Consider the following 25,699-nt stretch of genomic DNA (forward strand, 5'->3'; position numbering starts at 1 on the left):
GTTGGTTATGTAGTCTTGTAGTTTGCTGGTTATGTAGTCTTGTAGTTTGTAGGTTAGATAGTCTTGTAGTTTGTTGGTTATGTAGTCTTGTAGTTTGCTGGTTAGATAGTCTTGTAGTTTGTCGGTTAGATAGTCTTGTAGTTTGTCGGTTAGATAGTCTTGTAGTTTGTTGATTAGATAGTCTTGTAGTTTGTCGGTTAGATAGTCTTGTAGTTTGTCGGTTAGATAGTCTTGTAGTTTGTTGGTTAGGTAGTCTTGTAGTTTGTTGGTTAGATAGTCTTGTAGTTTGTCGGTTAGGTAGTCTTGTAGTTTGTCGGTTAGATAGTCTTGTAGTTTGTGGGTTAGATAGTCTTGTAGTTTGTCGGTTAGGTAGTCTTGTAGTTTGTCGGTTAGAGAGTCTTGTAGTTTGTCGGTTAGATAGTCTTGTAGTTTGTCGGTTAGAGAGTCTTGTAGTTTGTCGGTTAGAGAGTCTTGTAGTTTGTCGGTTAGATAGTCTTGTAGTTTGTCGGTTAGATAGTCTTGTAGTTTGTCGGTTAGAGAGTCTTGTAGTTTGTCGGTTAGATAGTCTTGTAGTTTGTCGGTTAGATAGTCTTGTAGTTTGTCGGTTAGATAGTCTTGTAGTTTGTCGGTTAGATAGTCTTGTAGTTTGTCGGTTAGAGAGTCTTGTAGTTTGTCGGTTAGAGAGTCTTGTAGTTTGTCGTTAGATAGTCTTGTAGTTTGTCGGTTATATAGTCTTGTAGTTTGTCGGTTAGATAGTCTTGTAGTTTGTCGGTTAGATAGTCTTGTAGTTTGTCGGTTAGATAGTCTTGTAGTTTGTCGGTTAGATAGTCTTGTAGTTTGTCGGTTAGAGAGTCTTGTAGTTTGTTGATTAGATAGTCTTGTAGTTTGTTGGTTAGATAGTCTTGTAGTTTGTTGATTAGATAGTCTTGTAGTTTGTTGGTTAGATAGTCTTGTAGTTTGTTGGTTATGTAGTCTTGTAGTTTGTTGGTAAAGTAGTCTTGTAGTTTGTTGGTTAGATAGTCTTGTAGTTTGTTGGTTATGTAGTCTTGTAGTTTGTTGGTTAGATAGTCTTGTAGTTTGTTGGTTAGGTAGTCTTGTAGTTTGTCGGTTAGATAGTCTTGTAGTTTGTTGGTTAGGTAGTCTTGTCTGTTGGTTAGATAGTCTTGTAATTTGTTGGTTAGATAGTCTTGTAGTTTGTTGGTTAGATAGTCTTGTAGTTTGTTGGTTAGGTAGTCTTGTAGTCTGTTGGTTAGATAGTCTTGTAGTTTGTTGATTAGATAGTCTTGTAGTTTGTTGGTTAGATAGTCTTGTAGTTTGTTGGTTAGATTTTCTTGTATTGTTTCGGTTAGATAGTATTGTAGTTTGTTGGTTAGATAGTCTTGTAGTTTGTTGGTTAGATAGTCTTGTAGTTTGTTGGTTATGTAGTCTTGTAGTTTGTTGGTTAGATAGTCTTGTAGTTTGTTGGTTAGGTAGTCTTGTAGTTTGTTGGTTAGGGAGTCTTGTAGTTTGTTGGTTAGGTAGTCTTGTAGTTTGTTGGTTAGATAGTCTTGTAGTTTGTTGGTTAGGTAGTCTTGTAGTTTGTTGGTTAGGTAGTCTTGTAGTTTGTTGGCTAGATAGTCTTGTAGTTTGTTGGTAAGGTAGTCTTGTAGTTTGTTGGTTATGTAGTCTTGTAGTTTGTTGGTTATGTAGTCTTGTAGTTTGTTGGTTAGGTAGTCTTGTAGGTTGTTGGTTGGATAGTCTTGTAGTTTGTCGGTTAGGTAGTCTTGTAGTTTGTTGGTTAGGTAGTCTTGTAGTTTGTTGGTTAGGTAGTCTTGTAGTTTGTTGGCTAGATAGTCTTGTAGTTTGTTGGTAAGGTAGTCTTGTAGTTTGTTGGTTAGATAGTCTTGTAGTTTGTTGGTTAGATAGTCTTGTAGTTTGTTGGTTAGATAGTCTTGTAGTTTGTTGGTTAGGTAGTCTTGTAGTTTGTTGGTTAGGTAGTCTTGTAGTTTGTTGGTTAGATAGTCTTGTAGTTTGTTGGTTAGATAGTCTTGTAGTTTGTTGGTTAGATAGTCTTGTAGTTTGTTGGTATGTACTCTTGTAGTTTGTTGGTTAGATAGTCTTGTAGTTTGTTGGTTAGGTAGTCTTGTAGTTTGTTGGTTAGGTAGTCTTGTAGTTTGTTGGTTAGGTAGTCTTGTAGTTTGTTGGTTAGATAGTCTTGTAGTTTGTTGGTTATGTAGTCTTGTAGTTTGTTGGTTATGTAGTCTTGTAGTTTGTCGGTTAGATAGTCTTGTAGTTTGTCGGTTAGAGAGTCTTGTATTTTTTCGGTTAGATAGTCTTGTAGTTTGTTGGTTAGATAGTCTTGTAGTTTGTTTATTAGATAGTCTTGTAGTTTGTCGGTTAGATAGTCTTGTAGTTTGTCGGTTAGAGAGTCTTGTAGTTTGTCGGTTAGAGAGTCTTGTAGTTTGTCGGTTAGATAGTCTTGTAGTTTGTCGGTTAGATAGTCTTGTAGTTTGTCGGTTAGATAGTCTTGTAGATTGTCGGTTAGATAGTCTTGTAGTTTGTCGGTTAGAGAGTCTTGTAGTTTGTCGGTTAGAGAGTCTTGTAGTTTGTCGGTTAGATAGTCTTGTAGTTTGTCGGTTTAATAGTCTTGTAGTTTGTCGGTTAGATAGTCTTGTAGTTTGTCGGTTAGATAGTCTTGTAGTTTGTCGGTTAGGTAGTCTTGTAGTTTGTCGGTTAGGTAGTCTTGTAGTTTGTTGGTTAGATAGTCTTGTAGTTTGTTGGTTAGATAGTCTTGTAGTTTGTTGGTTAGATAGTCTTATAGTTTGTCGGTTAGATAGTCTTGTAGTTTGTTGATTAAATAGTCTTGTAGTTTGTCGGTTAGATAGTCTTGTAGTTTGTCGGTTAGATAGTCTTGTAGTTTGTTGGTTAGATAGTCTTGTAGTTTGTTGGTTAGATAGTCTTGTAGTTTGTTGGTTAGATAGTCTTATAGTTTGTCGGTTAGATAGTCTTGTAGTTTGTTGATTAGATAGTCTTGTAGTTTGTTGGTTAGATAGTCTTGTAGTTTGTTGGTTAGATAGTCTTGTAGTTTGTTGGTTATGTCGTCTTGTAGTTTGTTGGTTAGATAGTCTTGTAGTTTGTTGGTTAGGTAGTCTTGTAGTTTGTTGGTTAGATAGTCTTGTAGTTTGTTGGTTATGTAGTCTTGTAGTTTGTTGGTTATGTAGTCTTGTAGTTTGTTGGTTAGATAGTCTTGTAGTTTGTTTGTTAGGTAGTCTTGTAGTTTGTTGGTTAGATAGTCTTGTAGTTTGTTGGTTAGGTAGTCTTGTAGTTTGTTGGTTAGATAGTCTTGTAGTTTGTCGGTTAGGTAGTCTTGTAGTTTGTCGGTTAGATAGTCTTGTAGTTTGTCGGTTAGATAGTCTTGTAGTTTGTCGGTTAGGTAGTCTTGTAGTTTGTCGGTTAGAGAGTCTTGTAGTTTGTCGGTTAGATAGTCTTGTAGTTTGTCGGTTAGAGAGTCTTGTAGTTTGTCGGTTAGAGAGTCTTGTAGTTTGTCGGTTAGAGAGTCTTGTAGTTTGTCGGTTAGATAGTCTTGTAGTTTGTCGGTTAGATAGTCTTGTAGTTTGTCGGTTAGAGAGTCTTGTAGTTTGTCGGTTAGATAGTCTTGTAGTTTGTCGGTTAGATAGTCTTGTAGTTTGTCGGTTAGATAGTCTTGTAGTTTGTCGGTTAGATAGTCTTGTAGTTTGTCGGTTAGAGAGTCTTGTAGTTTGTCGGTTAGAGAGTCTTGTAGTTTGTCGGTTAGATAGTCTTGTAGTTTGTCGGTTATATAGTCTTGTAGTTTGTCGGTTAGATAGTCTTGTAGTTTGTCGGTTAGATAGTCTTGTAGTTTGTCGGTTAGATAGTCTTGTAGTTTGTCGGTTAGATAGTCTTGTAGTTTGTCGGTTAGAGAGTCTTGTAGTTTGTTGATTAGATAGTCTTGTAGTTTGTTGGTTAGATAGTCTTGTAGTTTGTTGATTAGATAGTCTTGTAGTTTGTTGGTTAGATAGTCTTGTAGTTTGTTGGTTATGTAGTCTTGTAGTTTGTTGGTAAAGTAGTCTTGTAGTTTGTTGGTTAGATAGTCTTGTAGTTTGTTGGTTATGTAGTCTTGTAGTTTGTTGGTTAGATAGTCTTGTAGTTTGTTGGTTAGGTAGTCTTGTAGTTTGTCGGTTAGATAGTCTTGTAGTTTGTTGGTTAGGTAGTCTTGCCTGTTGGTTAGATAGTCTTGTAATTTGTTGGTTAGATAGTCTTGTAGTTTGTTGGTTAGATAGTCTTGTAGTTTGTTGGTTAGGTAGTCTTGTAGTCTGTTGGTTAGATAGTCTTGTAGTTTGTTGATTAGATAGTCTTGTAGTTTGTTGGTTAGATAGTCTTGTAGTTTGTTGGTTAGATTTTCTTGTATTGTTTCGGTTAGATAGTATTGTAGTTTGTTGGTTAGATAGTCTTGTAGTTTGTTGGTTAGATAGTCTTGTAGTTTGTTGGTTATGTAGTCTTGTAGTTTGTTGGTTAGATAGTCTTGTAGTTTGTTGGTTAGGTAGTCTTGTAGTTTGTTGGTTAGGGAGTCTTGTAGTTTGTTGGTTAGGTAGTCTTGTAGTTTGTTGGTTAGATAGTCTTGTAGTTTGTTGGTTAGGTAGTCTTGTAGTTTGTTGGTTAGGTAGTCTTGTAGTTTGTTGGCTAGATAGTCTTGTAGTTTGTTGGTAAGGTAGTCTTGTAGTTTGTTGGTTATGTAGTCTTGTAGTTTGTTGGTTATGTAGTCTTGTAGTTTGTTGGTTAGGTAGTCTTGTAGGTTGTTGGTTAGATAGTCTTGTAGTTTGTCGGTTAGGTAGTCTTGTAGTTTGTTGGTTAGGTAGTCTTGTAGTTTGTTGGTTAGGTAGTCTTGTAGTTTGTTGGCTAGATAGTCTTGTAGTTTGTTGGTAAGGTAGTCTTGTAGTTTGTTGGTTAGATAGTCTTGTAGTTTGTTGGTTAGATAGTCTTGTAGTTTGTTGGTTAGATAGTCTTGTAGTTTGTTGGTTAGGTAGTCTTGTAGTTTGTTGGTTAGGTAGTCTTGTAGTTTGTTGGTTAGATAGTCTTGTAGTTTGTTGGTTAGATAGTCTTGTAGTTTGTTGGTTAGATAGTCTTGTAGTTTGTTGGTATGTACTCTTGTAGTTTGTTGGTTAGATAGTCTTGTAGTTTGTTGGTTAGGTAGTCTTGTAGTTTGTTGGTTAGGTAGTCTTGTAGTTTGTTGGTTAGGTAGTCTTGTAGTTTGTTGGTTAGATAGTCTTGTAGTTTGTTGGTTATGTAGTCTTGTAGTTTGTTGGTTATGTAGTCTTGTAGTTTGTCGGTTAGATAGTCTTGTAGTTTGTCGGTTAGAGAGTCTTGTATTTTTTCGGTTAGATAGTCTTGTAGTTTGTTGGTTAGATAGTCTTGTAGTTTGTTTATTAGATAGTCTTGTAGTTTGTCGGTTAGATAGTCTTGTAGTTTGTCGGTTAGAGAGTCTTGTAGTTTGTCGGTTAGAGAGTCTTGTAGTTTGACGGTTAGATAGTCTTGTAGTTTGTCGGTTAGATAGTCTTGTAGTTTGTCGGTTAGATAGTCTTGTAGATTGTCGGTTAGATAGTCTTGTAGTTTGTCGGTTAGAGAGTCTTGTAGTTTGTCGGTTAGAGAGTCTTGTAGTTTGTCGGTTAGATAGTCTTGTAGTTTGTCGGTTTAATAGTCTTGTAGTTTGTCGGTTAGATAGTCTTGTAGTTTGTCGGTTAGATAGTCTTGTAGTTTGTCGGTTAGGTAGTCTTGTAGTTTGTTGGTTAGGTAGTCTTGTAGTTTGTTGGTTAGATAGTCTTGTAGTTTGTCGGTTAGATAGTCTTGTAGTTTGTTGGTTAGATAGTCTTATAGTTTGTCGGTTAGATAGTCTTGTAGTTTGTTGATTAAATAGTCTTGTAGTTTGTCGGTTAGATAGTCTTGTAGTTTGTCGGTTAGATAGTCTTGTAGTTTGTTGGTTAGATAGTCTTGTAGTTTGTTGGTTAGATAGTCTTGTAGTTTGTTGGTTAGATAGTCTTATAGTTTGTCGGTTAGATAGTCTTGTAGTTTGTTGATTAGATAGTCTTGTAGTTTGTTGGTTAGATAGTCTTGTAGTTTGTTGGTTAGATAGTCTTGTAGTTTGTTGGTTATGTCGTCTTGTAGTTTGTTGGTTAGATAGTCTTGTAGTTTGTTGGTTAGGTAGTCTTGTAGTTTGTTGGTTAGATAGTCTTGTAGTTTGTTGGTTATGTAGTCTTGTAGTTTGTTGGTTATGTAGTCTTGTAGTTTGTTGGTTAGATAGTCTTGTAGTTTGTTTGTTAGGTAGTCTTGTAGTTTGTTGGTTAGATAGTCTTGTAGTTTGTTGGTTAGGTAGTCTTGTAGTTTGTTGGTTAGATAGTCTTGTAGTTTGTTTGTTAGGTAGTCTTGTAGTTTGTTGGTTAGATAGTCTTGTAGTTTGTCGGTTAGGTAGTCTTGTAGTTTGTTGGTTAGGTAGTGTTGTAGTTTGTTGGTTAGGTAGTCTTGTAGTTTGTTGGCTAGATAGTCTTGTAGTTTGTTGGTAAGGTAGTCTTGTAGTTTGTTGGTAAGGTAGTCTTGTAGTTTGTTGGTTAGGTAGTCTTGTAGTTTGTAGGTTAGGTAGTCTTGTAGTTTGTTGGTTAGATAGTCTTGTAGTTTGTCGGTTAGATAGTCTTGTAGTTTGTTGGTTAGGTAGTCTTGTAGTTTGCTGGTTATGTAGTCTTGTAGTTTGTTGGTTAGATAGTCTTGTAGTTTGTCGGTTAGATAGTCTTGTAGTTTGTCGGTTAGATAGTCTTGTAGTTTGTCGGTTAGATAGTCTTGTAGTTTGTCGGTTAGATAGTCTTGTAGTTTGTCGGTTAGATAGTCTTGTAGTTTGTCGATTAGATAGTCTTGTAGGTTGTTGGTTAGATAGTTTGTAGTTTGTTGGTTAGATAGTCTTGTAGTTTGTTGATTAGATAGTCTTGTAGTTTGTTGATTAGATAGTCTTGTAGGTTGTTGGTTAGATAGTTTGTAGTTTATTGGTTAGATAGTCTTGTAGTTTGTAGGTTAGATAGTCTTGTAGTTTGTTGGTTAGGTAGTCTTGTAGTTTGTTGGTTAGATAGTCTTGTAGTTTGTTGGTTATGTAGTCTTGTAGTTTGTTGGTAAAGTAGTCTTGTAGTTTGTAGGTTAGATAGTCTTGTAGTTTGTTGGTTATGTAGTCTTGTAGTTTGTTGGTTAGATAGTCTTGTAGTTTGTTGATTAGATAGTCTTGTAGGTTGTTGGTTAGATAGTTTGTAGTTTGTTGGTTAGATAGTCTTGTAGTTTGTAGGTTAGATAGTCTTGTAGTTTGTTGGTTAGGTAGTCTTGTAGTTTGTTGGTTAGATAGTCTTGTAGTTTGTTGGTTATGTAGTCTTGTAGTTTGTTGGTAAAGTAGTCTTGTAGTTTGTAGGTTAGATAGTCTTGTAGTTTGTTGGTTATGTAGTCTTGTAGTTTTTCGGTTAGATAGTCTTGTAGTTTGTTGGTTAGGTAGTTTTGTCTGTTGGTTAGATAGTCTTGTAATTTGTTGGTTAGATAGTCTTGTAGTTTGTTGGTTAGATAGTCTTGTAGTTTGTTGGTTAGGTAGTCTTGTAGTCTGTTGGTTAGATAGTCTTATAGTTTGTCGGTTAGATAGTCTTGTAGTTTGTTGGTTAGATTTTCTTGTATTGTTTCGGTTAGATAGTATTGTAGTTTGTTGGTTAGAGAGTCTTGTAGTTTGTTGATTAGATAGTCTTGTAGTTTGTTGGTTATGTAGTCTTTTAGTTTGTTGGTTAGATAGTCTTGCAGTTTGTTGGTTAGGTAGTCTTGTAGTTTGTTGGTTAGGGAGTCTTGTAGTTTTGTCGGTTAGAGAGTCTTGTAGTTTGTCGGTTAGATAGTCTTGTAGTTTGTCGGTTAGATAGTCTTGTAGTTTGTCGGTTAGATAGTCTTGTAGTTTGTTGATTAGATAGTCTTGTAGTTTGTTGGTTAGATAGTCTTGTATTTTTTCGGTTAGATAGTCTTGTAGTTTGTCGGTTAGATATTCTTGTAGTTTGTCGGTTAGATAGTCTTGTAGTTTGTCGATTAGATAGTCTTGTAGTTTGTCAGTTAGATAGTCTTGTAGTTTGTCGGTTAGAGAGTCTTGTAGTTTGTCGGTTAGATAGTCTTGTAGTTTGTCGGTTAGATAGTCTTGTAGTTTGTCGGTTAGATAGTCTTGTAGTTTGTCGGTTAGATAGTCTTGTAGTTTGTCGGTTAGATAGTCTTGTAGTTTGTCGGTTAGATAGTCTTGTAGTTTGTCGGTTAGAGAGTCTTGTAGTTTGTCGGTTAGAGAGTCTTGTAGTTTGTCGGTTAGATAGTCTTGTAGTTTGTCGGTTAGATAGTCTTGTAGTTTGTCGGTTAGATAGTCTTGTAGTTTGTCGGTTAGATAGTCTTGTAGTTTGTCGGTTAGATAGTCTTGTAGTTTGTTGATTAGATAGTCTTGTAGGTTGTTGGTTAGATAGTTTGTAGTTTGTTGGTTAGATAGTCTTGTAGTTTGTTGGTTAGATAGTCTTGTAGTTTGTTGGTTAGATAGTTTGTAGTTTGTTGGTTAGATAGTCTTGTAGTTTGTAGGTTAGATAGTCTTGTAGTTTGTTGGTTAGGTAGTCTTGTAGTTTGTTGGTTAGATAGTCTTGTAGTTTGTTGGTTATGTAGTCTTGTAGTTTGTTGGTAAAGTAGTCTTGTAGTTTGTAGGTTAGATAGTCTTGTAGTTTGTTGGTTATGTAGTCTTGTAGTTTGTTGGCTAGATAGTCTTGTAGTTTGTTGGTAAGGTAGTCTTGTAGTTTGTTGGTTAGATAGTCTTGTAGTTTGTTGGTTAGATAGTCTTGTAATTTGTTGGTTAGATAGTCTTGTAGTTTGTTGGTTAGGTAGTCTTGTAGTTTGTTGGTTAGGTAGTCTTGTAGTTTGTTGGTTAGATAGTCTTGTAGTTTGTTGGTTAGATAGTCTTGTAGTTTGTCGGTTAGATAGTCTTGTAGTTTGTCGGTTAGATAGTCTTGTAGTTTGTTGGTTAGGTAGTCTTGTAGTTTGTCGGTTAGATAGTCTTGTAGTTTGTTGGTTAGGTAGTTTTGTCTGTTGGTTAGATAGTCTTGTAATTTGTTGGTTAGATAGTCTTGTAGTTTGTTGGTTAGATAGTCTTGTAGTTTGTTGGTTAGGTAGTCTTGTAGTCTGTTGGTTAGATAGTCTTGTAATTTGTTGGTTAGATAGTCTTGTAGTTTGTTGGTTGGATAGTCTTTTAGTTTGTTGGTTAGATAGTCTTGTAGTTTGTTGGTTATGTAGTCTTGTAGTTTTTTGGTTAGATAGTCTTGCAGTTTGTTGGTTAGGTAGTCTTGTAGTTTGTTGGTTAGGGAGTCTTGTAGTTTGTTGGTTAGGTAGTCTTGTAGTTTGTTGGTTAGATAGTCTTGTAGTTTGTTGGTTAGATAGTCTTGTAGTTTGTTGGTTAGGTAGTCTTGTACTCTAGTGTTTTTCGTGTCCTCCCACTTATGAAAGAGAGCAATATTAACATAGATTAAAGAATTAGATGGAGGTTTCAAACATGACACTGCATGAGTGTGGATATGTTTATTAGAGTTTATTAGTATAATTTGGGGCACCAGCCATGGATTAGGCATTTAATAATTCCATAATTAAATATCTAAATCAATTTATTTATTAAAACATAATTTTGCCAGTTAATCTGAAGGTTTGTGAGAACGTAACAGTGACATTGACCCCTTTTTTTAAAATGAATGAGCACCAAATGTGGTTTATGAAGATTTATTGACCAAATATTTAAACAGATGAATATGAATTTGGAATATGCAAATGAGTTGATAACAGATGGAGACGCTAGACATGATTGTTCTAGATCCTTCTAGTTGTGTGTTAGAATTCATTTTAAGATGATATTATCAGCCTGTGAAGTGCAGAAGCAAGAGCTGTGATCCTGAGGAGATGGGCCTGTGTGTGTCTGGGAGCCTGTGTGTCCGTGTCACCTCCAGGACTCAGGGGTCACTCAGGGGTCACTCAGGGGTCACTCAGGGGTCACGCTGCAGCTCGTTCCACACACTGGGCAGGGCATGGCTTCTCTGGAGCTCCAGGCTCTGACAGTGTCAAGCTGAAAAAGCACTGGATCAGGTTCAGTGATCTGATCTGAAAAGTGATCTTCCGCGGGCGTGTCTCTCTGGAATGTTCTTTGTTCCGTGGGTTAGATTAGCATTGATAGGCCAGAGATTATCCCTTTTTCTCATCTCCCGGGTTGAGGTCATTCCTTTCTTGAAGAGCTGATAGGACTGAGTTTGTCTTCTCTTTCTCTCCCTCTCAGAGTGTTTGACCAATCAGCACGCATGCTGAGTTAGAGTTGATCAGAGAAAAAGATCCGCAATGATGCAGCCATTGTTTGGAATTAACATTAGGCCACATGGTTACAAAGGTAATATTGTTCACTGTCAAGGCAACTACTGTTGTGATTTTGGGCGTTACAAAAATAAATTGAATTGAATTCTAGACGAGTCCCTACAGTTTGCTAGTCAGGTACTTTGTTAGTTAGCTATAGACTATACAGTATACAGAGTTAGTTGCTTGTAACTCTTTGATAACCTGGTTTGGTACTGTCTCCCCAGCCCTGAAATGCCCTCCAAACAGCCACTACGTCCCGTGCGCTGCCCCCTGTCAGGAGACATGCACAGGCCTGCCCTCTGTAGGCTGCAGCGCACCATGCTCAGAAGGCTGCGTGTGTGACCCTGGGTACGTCCTCAGCGCCGGCAAGTGTGTGAGGAACAGCTCCTGTGGCTGCAAGCACTCCAACGGACAGTACTATGAGGTGAGGACCAGCCACACACTGCCCCCTACTGACCTGATCACTCAGATGCACGATATTATTTAAGGGAGTGTCCACAGAGCGTGGCCGAAACTGCCATGTTATTTTGTGCCGCGGCTCCTGAAACTGCTGCACTATTTGACCGCGCCATTTTAGACCGCACCGAGTTAAGGTTAGGGTTAAGGTTAGGGTCAGGGTTAAGGTTAAGGTTAAGATTAGGGTTAGGGTTAGGGTTAGGTTAAGGTTAAGATTAGGGTTAGGGTTAAGGTTAAGGTTAAGGTTAAGGTTAAGGTTAAGGTTAGGGTTAAGGTTAGGGTTAGGGTTAAGGGTTAAGGTTAAGGGTTAAGGTTAGGGTCAGGGTTAAGGTTAGGGTTAGGTTAAGGTTAGGGTCAGGGTTAGGGTTAGGGTTAGGTTAAGGTTAGGGTCAGGGTTAGGGTTAGGGTTAGCCATGAGGCCATTTGACCGCGCCGCGGCTCTGCAGCCACGGCCATTATTTTATATGTTCATTTAAAGAATACAATACATTTGTGTCATTAGTGCTTCTGGTTGATTAATAATTGAAACAGGTCCTTTATCTTCCAGTTCAAATCTGATTATCTGCTGTTGGCCCCGCCTCTTCATAGTGCTATTTTACGGTTACAAGCAACAATTTAAAATGTTGTGTGTTTTCTTTTTTGGAACAATAGCTTAGCGTTTGAACCCCATGGGTACGACCCAAAGTCAAATTGGTTTTAACGTAAAATGTTAAAAGTAAGTACAGGGCCGTAGGTGAAAATGCAGAACAATACAGGTTTACCAAGCAACCCACGAGTAAAGGTGGATTTCCATTATAATATTAAAAATACCATATTTTCAGAGGAAGTATGTATTTAACGTATTGCTCTTTGGCACGTCATTAATATACCACCTTGAGAAGGATCTAGTCTCAGAAGCTAAACAGAGTTGCTGGGAATGCAACGTTCTACAAGGGGACGGCATTTTGTTGTGTCTTTGGGCTTGACACTTGACACTTGCCTTCAGTCTTGTAGTACATGTAGTAAATGAAAGTGAAAAAGACCATGGTACTTCACAACACAATGTTCTTTCTTTAAAAAAAAAAAAGAATATTGCTTGTATTAAAAAATGTGTCGACATTGTGTTAAACGTGCAATTCATAAAAGCCTGATGTGCTCTGTGTGTGTGTGTGTGTGTGTGTGTGTTACAGCCTGGGGAGGAGTTCTTGGTGGAGGACTGTAAGCTGAAGTGCAGATGTAACCCTCCCTTTGTGTCCTGTATGGCCAATGACTGTCCGCCTGCTCATGAGTGTAAAGTCCAGGACGGAGACCTGGGCTGCTACCCCACTGGTCAGCTACACACACACACACACACACACACACACACACACACACACACACACACAATGTCTCATAAAGCCACCACTATCACTGGATCTCTCTCTCTCTGATGCAGAGCTAGCTAGCTGTAGCATTGCCACTTGAACTAGGCAGCCATCTTCCCCTCTGTTAAAAACATACTGTTCTCATTGAAAGAATAGAGTGATTACACTTTCATGTTTGCTTTATTCAATCTTGGTGCACATTTTCAATCCATGTCTTCTCTGTCCCGCAGGCTCTCAGGACTGCATCATCTCCGGGGATCCTCATTACAACACCTTTGATAAGAAGTTCTTCAGCTTCATGGGCACGTGCACATACACCCTGACCAGGACCTGCAAGAACAGCACTGGTACGAGGAGCTGACCGGACCAAACACATTCTGACATGACTCTTTTCATTTGTACTGTTATTGGCCTTTAAACATGCCTTTCCTTTGCCGTATGTACTGAATATCTGCGAGGCGTTCCATCATCATGAATGTGTTAGCACGCCATCTACTGGCAGCATAGGGAATTACAAAGGGGAGAAAAAACAACCTAGCTTGCTAATGAAAGCACACAGTTGTAATCAATACAATACGAGAACAGAAATGCTCATGACCTGATGTATGGACCTCATGTGCTGGTGTGGTTCAGGACCACCCTGAGACCGCTGCAGTGTCCGGCAAAGATAGACTTCTTGTGGATTCTTTCCGCTGACCTGCGCGGCTCCTGGTCCTGCCATCGCAGTGCTCGGCGGCCTGTGTACCAGGGAGCATTGATTTTAAACACTTTTGAAGTCTTGCAGTTCCCATGTGGGTCCCAAACCTCACCCGGACCGGAGTCAGTGTACACCCAAAACACTCTGATTAACATAACATGTGTCTTCCAAAGGGGCTGTACCCATTGTATTTCATTTATACATTAAATTAACTTTACCCCAGTACAGATATTGTACTACAGAGCTACTGTAAAAGTAGCTCTTTGGGTGAGATATCATATCTAATAAAAACACTTTTGTACTCTGAGAAACAGGAAGTGGAATGAGGATTTTATATGACTTTTTCAATGTATTCCCCACCTCTCATGTTAAACTAAACTAACTGCAAAAAATAAAATGACTATTGTTAAAAATGTGAAATAACATTAGAAGTTTGAAAACCAGTTTGAAATCTTAGCTTAAGTGCATCACTTTGACTTTGCAGGACACTGGTTTTCGGTTGAGGGGAAGAACGAGGAGCGAGGCGGTCCAGGACTGTCGTACCTGAGGAAACTCTACGTGACAGTGGACGGCGTCACCATCACTCTGATGAAGGCTCGGCGAACGCTGGTCAGTGACACAACACCACTCCATCACCACAGTCCTGCTTTTATTCAAGACTTTAGATTTCTACTTGATTATAATGCTCCCAACTAATCCTTGCCTTAATCATCCTTAAGAAAAACTTGAACTTGGGCAGTAGAGGGTGGTGCAGGAGCTCAGCACCAGGGGGCAGTAGAGGGTGGTGCAGGAGCTCAGCACCAGGGGGCAGTAGAGGGTGGTGCAGGAGCTCAGCACCAGGGGGCAGTAGAGAGTGGTGCAGGAGCTCAGCACCAGGGGGCAGTAGAGAGTGGTGCAGCAGCTCAGCACCAGGGGGCAGTAGAGAGTGGTGCAGGAGCTCAGCACCAGGGGGCAGTAGAGAGTGGTGCATTACATTGCAGCATATTTACTTGTGTATACTATTTTTAATCCTGTCTCTGAATGTCGTCATCACCACAAAGGCTAAAGGTCACTCCTGATAATGTGACTAATTGACCTTTTACCAAAAGGACAGGTCTTTGGTGGTAAACCAAATTATTTTCACGCCCAAACACAACAGCAGTTGAAGGGCGACAGTGACAAACCGTGTAGTGTCCCAGCATCACCCAGTCCTTAGACTGCTGCAGGACAAACTACGGAACTCTTGGGAGAAAGTAGAAACCTAGAGAAGAACCACAGTGAACAGTGGAGGAGAGAGGAGCTGAGAGGAGCTGAGAGGATTTGAGAGGAGCTGAGAGGAGCTGAGAGGAGCTGAGAGGAGCTCAGAGGATTTGAGAGGAGCTGAGAGGAGCTCAGAGGATTTGAGAGGAGCTGAGAGGATTTGAGAGGAGCTGAGAGGAGCTGAGAGGAGCAGAGAGGAGCAGAGAGGAGTTGAGAGGAGCAGAGAGGAGCTCAGAGGATTTGAGAGGAGCTGAGAGGATTTGAGAGGAGCTGAGAGGAGCTGAGAGGAGCAGAGAGCAGCAGAGAGGAGCTGAGAGGAGCTGAGAGGAGCAGAGAGGAGCAGAGAGGAGTTGAGAGGAGCAGAGAGGAGCTCAGAGGATTTGAGAGGAGCTGAGAGGAGCAGAGAGCAGCAGAGAGGAGCTGAGAGGAGCTGAGAGGAGCAGAGAGGAGTTGAGAGGAGCAGAGAGGAGCTCAGAGGATTTGAGAGGAGCTGAGAGGAGCTGAGAGGAGCAGAGAGCAGCAGAGAGGAGCTGAGAGGAGCTGAGAGGAGCAGAGAGGAGCAGAGAGGAGTTGAGAGGAGCAGAGAGGAGCTCAGAGGATTTGAGAGGAGCTGAGAGGAGCTGAGAGGAGCAGAGAGCAGCAGAGAGGAGCTGAGAGGAGCTGAGAGGAGCAGAGAGGAGCAGAGAGGAGCTGAGAGGAGCTGAGAGGAGCAGAGAGGAGCAGAGACGAGCTGAGAGGAGCTCAGAGGATTTGAGAGGAGCTGAGAGGAGCAGAGAGGAGCAGAGAGGAGCTGAGAGGAGTTAAGAGGAGCAGAGAGGATCAGAGAGGAGCTGAGAGGAGCAGAGAGGAGCAGAGAGGAGCTGAGAGGAGCTGAGAGGAGCTGAGAGGAGCAGAGAGGAGCAGAGAGGAGCTGAGAGGAGTTGAGAGGAGCTGAGAGGAGCAGAGAGGAGCAGAGAGGAGCAGAGAGGAGCTGAGAGGAGTTGAGAGGAGCTGAGAGGAGCTGAGAGGAGCAGAGAGGAGCAGAGAGGAGCAGAGAGGAGCTGAGAGGAGCTGAGAGGAGCTGAGAGGAGCAGAGAGGAGCTGAGAGGAGCTGAGAGGAGCAGAGAGGAGCTGAGAGGAGCAGAGAGGAGCTGAGAGGAGCTGAGAGGAGCAGAGAGGAGCTGAGAGGAGCAGAGAGGAGCTGAGAGGAGCTGAGAGGAGAGGAACATGTGAACAGCAATGAACAGAAACAGGAGAACTCAAATATGAAATATTGATGTTAAAAGTCTTTATCAGAGGATAGTGCTCAAAATGCCATAGTCGCTTCTAAAAAGTGTTTCTGTTTTATATTTCTGTTCCTACCTGACCATGAGGTGTTTGATGAAGAGACAGGAGCAGGAGCAGGAACTACTGCTCCTGCTCCTGTCTCCAGACCTACACAAAGTATGGAGATAAACACTTGTGAAACGTCAGTCTGTTTGTGGTGCAGGTGAATGGGCGTCGCGTGGCTCTCCCGCACACGCTGCCCCCACAGGTCACCATCAGCCTGGCGGGACAGTACATCACCCTGCAGACGCGCTTCGGCCTGGTGGTGCGCTGGGATGGCAACCACTACGCCCAGATCACAGTGCCAAGGTGAGTCCAGGAGGCACAGACTCAAAGCAACCGCAGCATCATTATTCACACTCACGACCTCTGTTTGTTTTTGTAAGCACAGGATAAGAAATGTCACTAATTCAATTTATGGACTTCTATCTGAAAATAGCAAACGCTGAAATATGACAAGAACCTTTTAGTTCGTTCACGATGCTGCAGCTCCATGTGGGACAGTGGGACAGTGGGACAGTGGGACAGATGGTGTGTTCAGAGTCATGTGACCTGTTAGTTGAATGCTTCAGGCCTGATCACAGCAGAGCACCTTCTTCCACATGTGTCCTCCACATGCTTCTTGTCTCCTTCCATAAAGGACAGATCTGTGTAGTGCATGACTCATAGTTGTCCTCTGGACAGATTCCCTGTCCACCTGAGCTGTGGATCTCTGCAGCTCCTCCAGAGTTCCCAGGGGCCTCTTGGCTGCATCTCTGATCAGTGCTCTCCTTGTTCAGATGTAAGTTTAGGTGGACGCCCGTGTCTTGTAGGTTTGTAGTTGTACCAGACTCTTTCTGTTTGTGGAGATGGATTGAACAGTGAGAGATGTTCAAAGCTTTTGATGACCAGCCCTGTTTTACTCTTCACATCTTTCTCCCTGACCTCTCTGCTGTGTTCCTTGGACTTCATGAGGCTGTTTGCTCCTCGACCTTTTCTTAAACGTCTGTGGCCTTCACAGAACCGCTGCATTTATCCTGAGATGAGACACAGGTGGACTATTCAATCATTAGGTCTAACTTTGGGTCCGAACACTTTAACAAGCCACTGCACATTACAGCTACGTGTAGTAAAGTGTCTTGCCTAAAGACACAATGAAGCTCAACAGTGACTTTTGCTTCTGGAAGTACTTTTCCCATTTATTTTTCCTTTTGGATGAGATTGGTTTCACCCGGGGACGTCTGTAAAATGTGAGCATTCACACGCAATACGCAATCCATTGGTTCTTACAGACTTGTCACACCGATAAACACTCACATGTGTCAAGAACCTTGTCATTTATTCATTTCACTTGCTTTTCTGCTATTTTCGGTTTGTTTTTAGTGTTTAGCGCCTGTTCTGTATCAAATGTTGTCCTTTACCACAGTTTTACCCTGTGTGTGTGGTCCTCAGCTCGTTCCAGGACCAGCTGTGTGGACTGTGTGGAGACTACGACGGAAACCCCGACAACGACTTCACCAAACCAGACGGCTCTTTGGCCCCGAGCGTCAACGACTTCGGCAACAGCTGGCAGACTGCGGAGGACGAGGACGATGTGTAGGTTCTCCTCACTAAAGGGTTTTATTCGTCACACATTCAGACTTTCCCACTCACGGCTCTTTGTGTTGCAGATGCACTCCTGGCACTGAGCCTGACCCAGACTGTGACCCCTCGCTGAATGTGGAGGTGGTCAAACCAGAGAAGTGTGGCAAGATCAAAGACCCCGCAGGGCCCTTCAGGTGAGAGAGGAGGAGCCACGCTGGTCACATCACATACAGCAACAACAAAGCCACAGCACATGCAACAGGAAGTAATCCAGTACTCGCTCCACAGTCTCTTAGTCGACTATAAGTGGACTTCAGATTCAAAGTGTTTCTGTGAGAGAGCAGCTCAAACAAGACCATAAGACAGATACTTACACTTGTACTTACACTAGTACTTCTCTGTAAATGGACAGTAATGTTTGACTCCTGTCCTGGTGGGGGCGTGTCACAGGGAGTGTCTGGCTGTGGTGGACCCCGCCCCCTTCTTCCAGAGCTGTGTGTACGACATGTGCCAGTTCAGCGGTCAGCAGCAGGTTCTGTGTGACCAGCTGCAGGCCTACACCGACGCCTGCCTGAGCGCCGGCGCCAAGGTGCACCAGTGGAGGGCGCCAGACTTCTGCCGTAAGCACACCCATCACGCAGACGGGGGAAAGAGTCAGAGGGTCAGAGGAGCAGAGGGTCAGAGGGTCAGAGGAGCAGAGAGTCAGAGGAGCAGAGGAGCAGAGGAGCAGAGAGTCAGAGAGTCAGAGGGTCAGCGGAGCAGAGGAGCAGAGAGTCAGAGAGTCAGAGAGTCAGAGGGTCAGAGGAGCAGAGAGTCAGAGGAGCAGAGGGTCAGAGGAGCAGAGGAGCAGAGAGTCAGAGGGTCAGCGGAGCAGAGGAGCATAGAGTCAGAGAGTCAGAGGGTCAGAGGACCAGAGGGTCAGAGGAGCAGAGAGTCAGAGGAGCAGAGAGTCAGAGGGTCAGAGGAGCAGAGAGTCAGAGGGTCAGAGGAGCAGAGGGTCAGAGGAGCAGAGAGTCAGAGGAGCAGAGGAGCAGAGAGTCAGAGGAGCAGAGAGTCAGAGGGTGAGAGGAGCAGAGGAGCAGAGAGTCAGAGGAGCAGAGGGTCAGAGGAGCAGAGGAGCAGAGAGTCAGAGGAGCAGAGAGTCAGAGGAGCAGAGGAGCAGAGAGTCAGAGGAGCAGAGAGTCAGAGGGTCAGAGGAGCAGAGGAGCAGAGAGTCAGAGGAGCAGAGGAGCAGAGGAGCAGAGGAGCAGAGAGTCAGAGGAGCAGAGGAGCAGAGAGTCAGAGGGTCAGAGGAGCAGAGGAGCAGAGAGTCAGAGGAGCAGAGAGTCAGAAGGTCAGAGGAGCAGAGGAGCAGAGAGTCAGAGGAGCAGAGGGTCAGAGGAGCAGAGGAGCAGAGAGTCAGAGGAGCAGAGAGTCAGAGGGTCAGAGGAGCAGAGGAGCAGAGGAGCAGAGGGTCAGAGGAGCAGAGAGTCAGAGGAGCAGAGGAGCAGAGAGTCAGAGAGTCAGAGAGTCAGAGGGTCAGAGGGTCAGAGGAGCAGAGAGTCAGAGGAGCAGAGGGTCAGAGGAGCAGAGGAGCAGAGAGTCAGAGAGTCAGAGAGTCAGAGGGTCAGAGGGTCAGAGGGTCAGAGGAGCAGAGAGTCAGAGGAGCAGAGGGTCAGAGGAGCAGAGGAGCAGAGAGTCAGAGAGTCAGAGGAGCAGAGGAGCAGAGGAGCAGAGGGTCAGAGGAGCAGAGAGTCAGAGGAGCAGAGGAGCAGAGAGTCAGAGAGTCAGAGAGTCAGAGAGTCAGAGGGTCAGAGGGTCAGAGGAGCAGAGAGTCAGAGGAGCAGAGGAGCAGAGAGTCAGAGGGTCAGCGGAGCAGAGGAGCAGAGAGTCAGAGGAGCAGAGAGTCAGAAGGTCAGAGGAGCAGAGGAGCAGAGAGTCAGAGGAGCAGAGGGTCAGAGGAGCAGAGGAGCAGAGAGTCAGAGGAGCAGAGGAGCAGAGAGTCAGAGGGTCAGAGGAGCAGAGGAGCAGAGGAGCAGAGGGTCAGAGGAGCAGAGAGTAAGAGGAGCAGAGGAGCAGAGAGTCAGAGAGTCAGAGAGTCAGAGAGTCAGAGGGTCAGAGGGTCAGAGGAGCAGAGAGTCAGAGGAGCAGAGGGTCAGAGGAGCAGAGGAGCAGAGAGTCAGAGAGTCAGAGAGTCAGAGGGTCAGAGGGTCAGAGGGTCAGAGGAGCAGAGAGTCAGAGGAGCAGAGGGTCAGAGGAGCAGAGGAGCAGAGAGTCAGAGAGTCAGAGAGTCAGAGGACCAGAGGGTCAGAGGAGCAGAGAGTCAGAGGAGCAGAGGGTCAGAGGAGCAGAGAGTCAGAGAGTCAGAGGGTCAGAGGGTCAGAGGAGCAGAGAGTCAGAGGAGCAGAGGAGCAGAGGAGCATAGAGTCAGAGAGTCAGAGGGTCAGAGGACCAGAGGGTCAGAGGAGCAGAGAGTCAGAGGAGCAGAGGAGCAGAGGAGCAGAGAGTCAGAGGAGCAGAGGAGCATAGAGTCAGAGAGTCAGAGGGTCAGAGGACCAGAGGGTCAGAGGAGCAGAGAGTCAGAGGAGCAGAGGAGCAGAGAGTCAGAGGGTCAGAGGAGCAGAGAGTCAGAGGGTCAGAGGAGCAGAGGGTCAGAGGAGCAGAGAGTCAGAGGAGCAGAGGAGCAGAGAGTCAGAGGAGCAGAGAGTCAGAGGAGCAGAGGAGCAGAGGGTCAGAGGAGCAGAGGGTCAGAGGAGCAGAGGAGCAGAGAGTCAGAGGAGCAGAGAGTCAGAGGAGCAGAGGAGCAGAGAGTCAGAGGAGCAGAGGGTCAGAGGAGCAGAGGAGCAGAGAGTCAGAGGAGCAGAGAGTCAGAGGAGCAGAGGAGCAGAGAGTCAGAGGAGCAGAGAGTCAGAGGGTCAGAGGAGCAGAGGAGCAGAGAGTCAGAGGAGCAGAGGAGCAGAGGAGCAGAGGAGCAGAGAGTCAGAGGGTCAGAGGAGCAGAGGAGCAGAGAGTCAGAGGAGCAGAGAGTCAGAAGGTCAGAGGAGCAGAGGAGCAGAGAGTCAGAGGAGCAGAGGGTCAGAGGAGCAGAGGAGCAGAGAGTCAGAGGAGCAGAGGAGCAGAGAGTCAGAGGGTCAGAGGAGAAGAGGGTCAGAGGAGCAGAGGGTCAGAGGAGCAGAGAGTCAGAGGAGCAGAGGAGCAGAGAGTCAGAGGAGCAGAGGAGCAGAGAGTCAGAGGAGCAGAGGAGCAGAGGGTCAGAGGAGCAGAGAGTCAGAGGAGCAGAGGAGCAGAGGAGCAGAGAGTCAGAGGGTCAGAGGAGCAGAGAGTCAGAGGGTCAAAGGAGCAGAGGAGCAGAGAGTCAGAGGGTCAGAGATTCAGAGAGTCAGAGGAGAGGGTATGAATAAAGTTAAATATCACTGCAGTCATTTCAAAGTGTGAGAGCTTCTTCTACAGAATCAGAAACATTCTGAACTAACCTAAGTCCAAACATTGAAGTCACAACCCGTGTGACCCGTGTGACCCGTGTGACCCGTGTGACCCGTGTGACACGTGTGACCCGTGTGACCCGTGTGACACGTGTGACCCGTGTGACCCGTGTGACCCGTGTGACACGTGTGACCCGTGTGACACGTGTGACACGTGTGACCCGTGTGACACGTGTGACCCGTGTGACACGTGTGACACGTGTGACCCGTGTGACACGTGTGACCCGTGTGACCCGTGTGACCCGTGTGACACGTGTGACACGTGTGACCCGTGTCACACGTGTGACCCGTGTCACACGTGTGACCCGTGTGACCCGTGTGACACGTGTGACCCGTGTGACCTCATGTGGGGATCACTCACTGTGGTAAACGTCCTTCTGCTCCAGCGCTGCCCTGCCCCCCCGACAGCTCCTACTCCCTGTGTGTGAGCTCGTGTCCAGAGACCTGCCTGGGCGTGGTGGGCTCCCCGGGCTGCAGCGGTGTGTGTGTGGAAGGCTGCGAGTGCAACGCCGGCTTCGTCCTCAGCAATGACCAGTGTGTGGCGCTAAAGGACTGCGGCTGTGTGGCCCCCGACGGAGGCTACCATCCTGTGAGTACCACACACACCCCGAGATCAAGAGCTTTTTTACTGTTGTACTTTACTCATCACTCTCCTCACACTCCTCACTCTCCTCACTCTCCTCACCCTCCACACTCTCCTCACTCTCCTCACTCTCCTCACTCTCCTCACCCTCCACACTCTCCTCACTCTCCTCACACTCCACACTCTCCTCACTCCTCTCACACTCCTCACACTCCTCACTCTCCTCACTCTCCTCACTCTCCTCACTCTCCTCACACTCCTCACACTCCTCACACTCCTCACTCTCCTCACCCTCCTCACCCTCCACACTCTCCTCACTCTCCTCACTCTCCTCACTCTCCTCACTCTCCTCACCCTCCTAACTCTCCTCACTCTCCTCACTCTCCTCACCCTCCTCACACTCCTCACACTCCTCACTGTCCTCACACTCCTCACTCTCCTCACACTCCTCACACTCCTCACACTCCTCACACCTCACTCTCCTCACCCTCCTCACCCTCCACACTCTCCTCACTCTCCTCACTCCTCTCACACTCCTCACACTCCTCACTCTCCTCACTCTCCTCACTCTCCTCACACTCCTCACTCTCCTCACACTCCTCACACTCCTCACTCTCCTCACTCTCCTCACTCTCCTCACCCTCCTCACCCTCCTAACTCTCCTCACTCTCCTCACTCTCCTCACCCTCCTCACACTCCTCACACTCCTCACTCTCCTCACTCTCCTCACACTCCTCACCCTCCTCACCCTCCTCACACTCCTCACACTCCTCACCCTCCTCACTCTCCTCACTCTCCCCCCTCTCCTCACTCTCCTCACCCTCCTCACCCTCCTCACCCTCCTCCCTCTCCTCACCCTCCTCACTCTCCTCACTCTCTCACCCTCCTCACCCTCCTCACACTCCTTACCCTCCTCACCCTCCTCACACTCCTCACACTCCACACCCTCCTCACTCTCCCACCCTCCTCACACTCCTCACTCTCCTCACCCTCCTCACTCTCATCACCCTCCTCACTCTCCCACTCTCCTCACACTCCTCACTCCCTCACACTCCTCACTCTCCTCACTCTCCTCACACTCCTCACACTCCTCCCTCTCCTCACCCTCCTAACCTCCCTCACTCTCCTCACTCTCCTCACCCTCCTCACACTCCTCCACACTCCTCCACTCTCCTCACTCTCCTCACACTCCTCACCCTCCTCACCCTCCTCACACTCCTCACACTCCTCACCCTCCTCACTCTCCTCACTCTCCCCCCTCTCCTCACTCTCCTCACCCTCCTCACCCACCTCACCCTCCTCCCTCTCCTCACCCTCCACACTCCCTCACCTCCCTCACCCTCCTCACCCCCCTCACACTCCTTACCCTCCTCACCCTCCTCACACTCCTCACACTCCTCACCCTCCTCACTCTCCTCACCCTCCTCACACTCCTCACTCTCCTCACCCTCCTCACTCTCATCACCCTCCTCACTCTCCTCACTCTCCTCACACTCCTCACTCTCCTCACACTCCCACCTCCTCACTCTCCTCACACTCCTCACACACCTCACCCTCCTCACCCTCCTCACTCTCCTCACACTCCTCACACTCCTCACACTCCTCACCCACCTCACACTCCTCACACTCCTCACACTCCTCACACTCCTCACCTCCCTCACTCTCCCACTCTCCTCACCCTCCTCACCCTCCACACTCACCTCACTCTACTCACTCTCCTCACACTCCTCACTCTCCTCACTCTCCTCACACTCCTCACACTCCTCACTCTCCTCACCCTCCCACACTCCTCACTCTCCTCACCCTCCTCACTCTCCTCACCCTCCTCACTCTCCTCACTCTCCTCACACTCCTCACTCTCCACACCCACCACACCCTCCTCACTCCCACACCCTCCACACCTCCCCACTCACCCACACTCCCCACTCTCCTCACCCTCCTCACTCTCCTCACTCACCCTCACACACCACACACACCTCCCTCACCTCACACTCCACCCTCCCTCACTCCCTCACACTCCTCACTCTCCTCACTCTCCTCACACTCCTCACTCCCCTCACCCTCCTCACTCTCCTCACCCTCCTCATACTCCTCACACTCCTCACTCTCCTCACTCTCCTCACTCTCCTCACACTCCTCACACTCCCACTCACCTCACACTCCTCACCCTCCACACTCTCCTCACTCTCCCTCACACTCCTCCACCCCACACTCTCCTCACCCTCCTCACTCTCCTCACCCTCCTCACCCACCTCACCCACCTCACACTCCTCACCCTCCTCACTCTCCTCACACTCCTCACACTCCTCAACCTCCACACTCTCCTCACCTCCTCACCCTCCTCACCCTCCACACTCTCCTCACTCTCCTCACTCCTCTCACACTCCCTCACTCCCTCACACTCCTCACTCCCCCACACTCCTCACTCTCCTCACACTCCTCACACTCCTCACTCTCCTCACTCTCCTCACACTCCCTCACCCTCCTCACCCTCCTCACACTCCTCACACTCCTCACACTCCTCACACTCCTCACCCTCCTCACACTCCTCACACCCTCACACTCCCACTCTCCTCACTCTCCTCACTCTCCTCACTCTCCTCACACTCCTCACACTCCTCACACTCCTCACTCTCCTCACTGTCCTCACACTCCTCACTCTCTCACACTCCTCCCTCTCCTCACACTCCCCCTCTCCTCACTCTCCTCACTCTCCTCACTCTCCTCACACTCCTCACACTCCTCACACTCCTCACCCTCCACACTCTCCTCACTCTACCACCTCCTCACACTCCTCACTCTCCTCACTCTCCTCACACTCCTCACACTCCTCCACTCTCCTCACCCTCCTCTCACTCCTCACTCTCCTCACCCTCCTCACTCTCCTCACTCCACCTCACTCTCCTCACTCCTCTCACCCTCTCACCCTCCTCACTCTCCTCACTCTCCTCACCTCCTCACTCTCCTCACTCTCCTCACACTCCTCACACTCCTCACTCTCCTCACTGTCCTCACACTCCTCACTCTCCTCACACTCCTCCCTCTCCTCACACTCCTCCCTCTCCTCACTCTCCCCACTCTCCTCACTCTCCTCACACTCCTCACACTCCTCACACTCCTCACCCTCCACACTCTCCTCACTCTACTCACTCTCCTCACACTCCTCACTCTCCTCACTCTCCTCACACTCCTCACACTCCTCACTCTCCTCACCCTCCTCACACTCCTCACTCTCCTCACCCTCCTCACTCTCCTCACCCTCCTCACTCTCCTCACTCTCCTCACACTCCTCACTCTCCTCACCCTCCTCACCCTCACTCACTCACCTCCTCCACCCTCCTCACTCTCCTCACTCTCCTCACACTCCTCACACTCCTCCCTCTCCTCACACTCCTCCCTCTCCTCACCTCCTCACACTCCTCACTCTCCTCACTCTCCTCACACTCTCACTCTCCTCACCCTCCTCACTCTCCTCACCCTCCTCACACTCCTCCCTCTCCTCACACTCCTCACTCTCCTCACTCTCCTCACTCTCCTCACACTCCTCACACTCCTCACTCTCCTCACACTCCTCACCCTCCACACTCTCCTCACTCTCCTCACCCTCCTCACTCTCCTCACTCTCCTCACCCTCCTCACTCTCCTCACCCTCCTCACCCTCCTCACCCTCCTCACACTCCTCACCCTCCTCACTCTCCTCACACTCCTCACACTCCTCAACCTCCACACTCTCCTCACTCTCCTCACCCTCCTCACCCTCCACACTCTCCTCACTCTCCTCACTCCTCTCACACTCCTCACTCTCCTCACTCTCCTCACTCTCCTCACACTCCTCACTCTCCTCACACTCCTCACACTCCTCACTCTCCTCACTCTCCTCACACTCCTCACCCTCCTCACCCTCCTCACACTCCTCACACTCCTCCTCTCCTCACTCTCCTCACTCTCCTCACTCTCCTCACCCTCCTCACCCTCCTCACCCTCCACACTCTCCTCACTCTCCTCACTCCTCTCACACTCCTCACACTCCTCACTCTCCTCACTCTCCTCACTCTCCTCACACTCCTCACTCTCCTCACTCTCCTCACTCTCCTCACCCTCCTCACCCTCCTCACCCTCCTCACTCTCCTCACTCTCCTCACTCCTCTCACACTCCTCACACTCCTCACTCTCCTCACTCTCCTCACTCTCCTCACACGCCTCACTCGCCTCACACTCCTCACACTCCTCACTCTCCTCACTCTCCTCACTACTCCGCACCCTCCTCACCCTCCTCACACTCCTCACACTCCTCCTTCGCCTAACTCTCCTCACTCTCCTCACTCTCCTCACCCTCCGCACAACGCCTCACAAGCCCCCCTCTCCTCACTCTCCTCACTCTCCTCACCCTCCTCACTCCTCACACTCCCTTCTCCTTACTCTCCTCGACTCTCCTCACTCTCCTCACCCTCCTCACAGCTCCTCACAGCTCCCCCTTCTCCTCACTCTCCTCACTCTCCTCACCCTCCTCACCCTCCTCACCCTCCTCACTCTCCTCACCCTCCTCACTCTCCTCACTCTCCCCCCTCTCCTCCTCTCCACCCTCCTCACCCTCCCCTCCTCACCTCCTCACACTCCTCACACTCCTCACCCTCCTCACTCTCCTCAC

The 25,699-nt window shown here is 46.6% G+C and overlaps 1 protein-coding gene across 1 annotated transcript in view; it reads left to right on the forward strand.

Moving 5' to 3' along the window:
- The window catches only part of zanl (zonadhesin, like), a 113,095-nt gene that overhangs the window by 19,680 nt on the left and 67,716 nt on the right, over positions 1-25,699 (forward strand). Inside the window, exons 18-26 of the mRNA XM_072459746.1 lie at positions 10,629-10,828; positions 12,030-12,168; positions 12,434-12,550; positions 13,385-13,509; positions 15,608-15,753; positions 16,876-17,019; positions 17,094-17,201; positions 17,458-17,627; positions 20,855-21,057. Of these exons, the coding sequence (XP_072315847.1) occupies positions 10,629-10,828; positions 12,030-12,168; positions 12,434-12,550; positions 13,385-13,509; positions 15,608-15,753; positions 16,876-17,019; positions 17,094-17,201; positions 17,458-17,627; positions 20,855-21,057 (1,352 nt within the window). The remainder of the gene's footprint in view (positions 1-10,628; positions 10,829-12,029; positions 12,169-12,433; positions 12,551-13,384; positions 13,510-15,607; positions 15,754-16,875; positions 17,020-17,093; positions 17,202-17,457; positions 17,628-20,854; positions 21,058-25,699) is intronic.

The sequence above is a fragment of the Eucyclogobius newberryi genome, unplaced genomic scaffold, assembly GCF_026437365.1.
Source record: "Eucyclogobius newberryi isolate DKJ021-1_F unplaced genomic scaffold, fEucNew1.0.hap1 SCAF_27, whole genome shotgun sequence".
Lineage (NCBI taxonomy): Eukaryota > Metazoa > Chordata > Actinopteri > Gobiiformes > Gobiidae > Eucyclogobius > Eucyclogobius newberryi.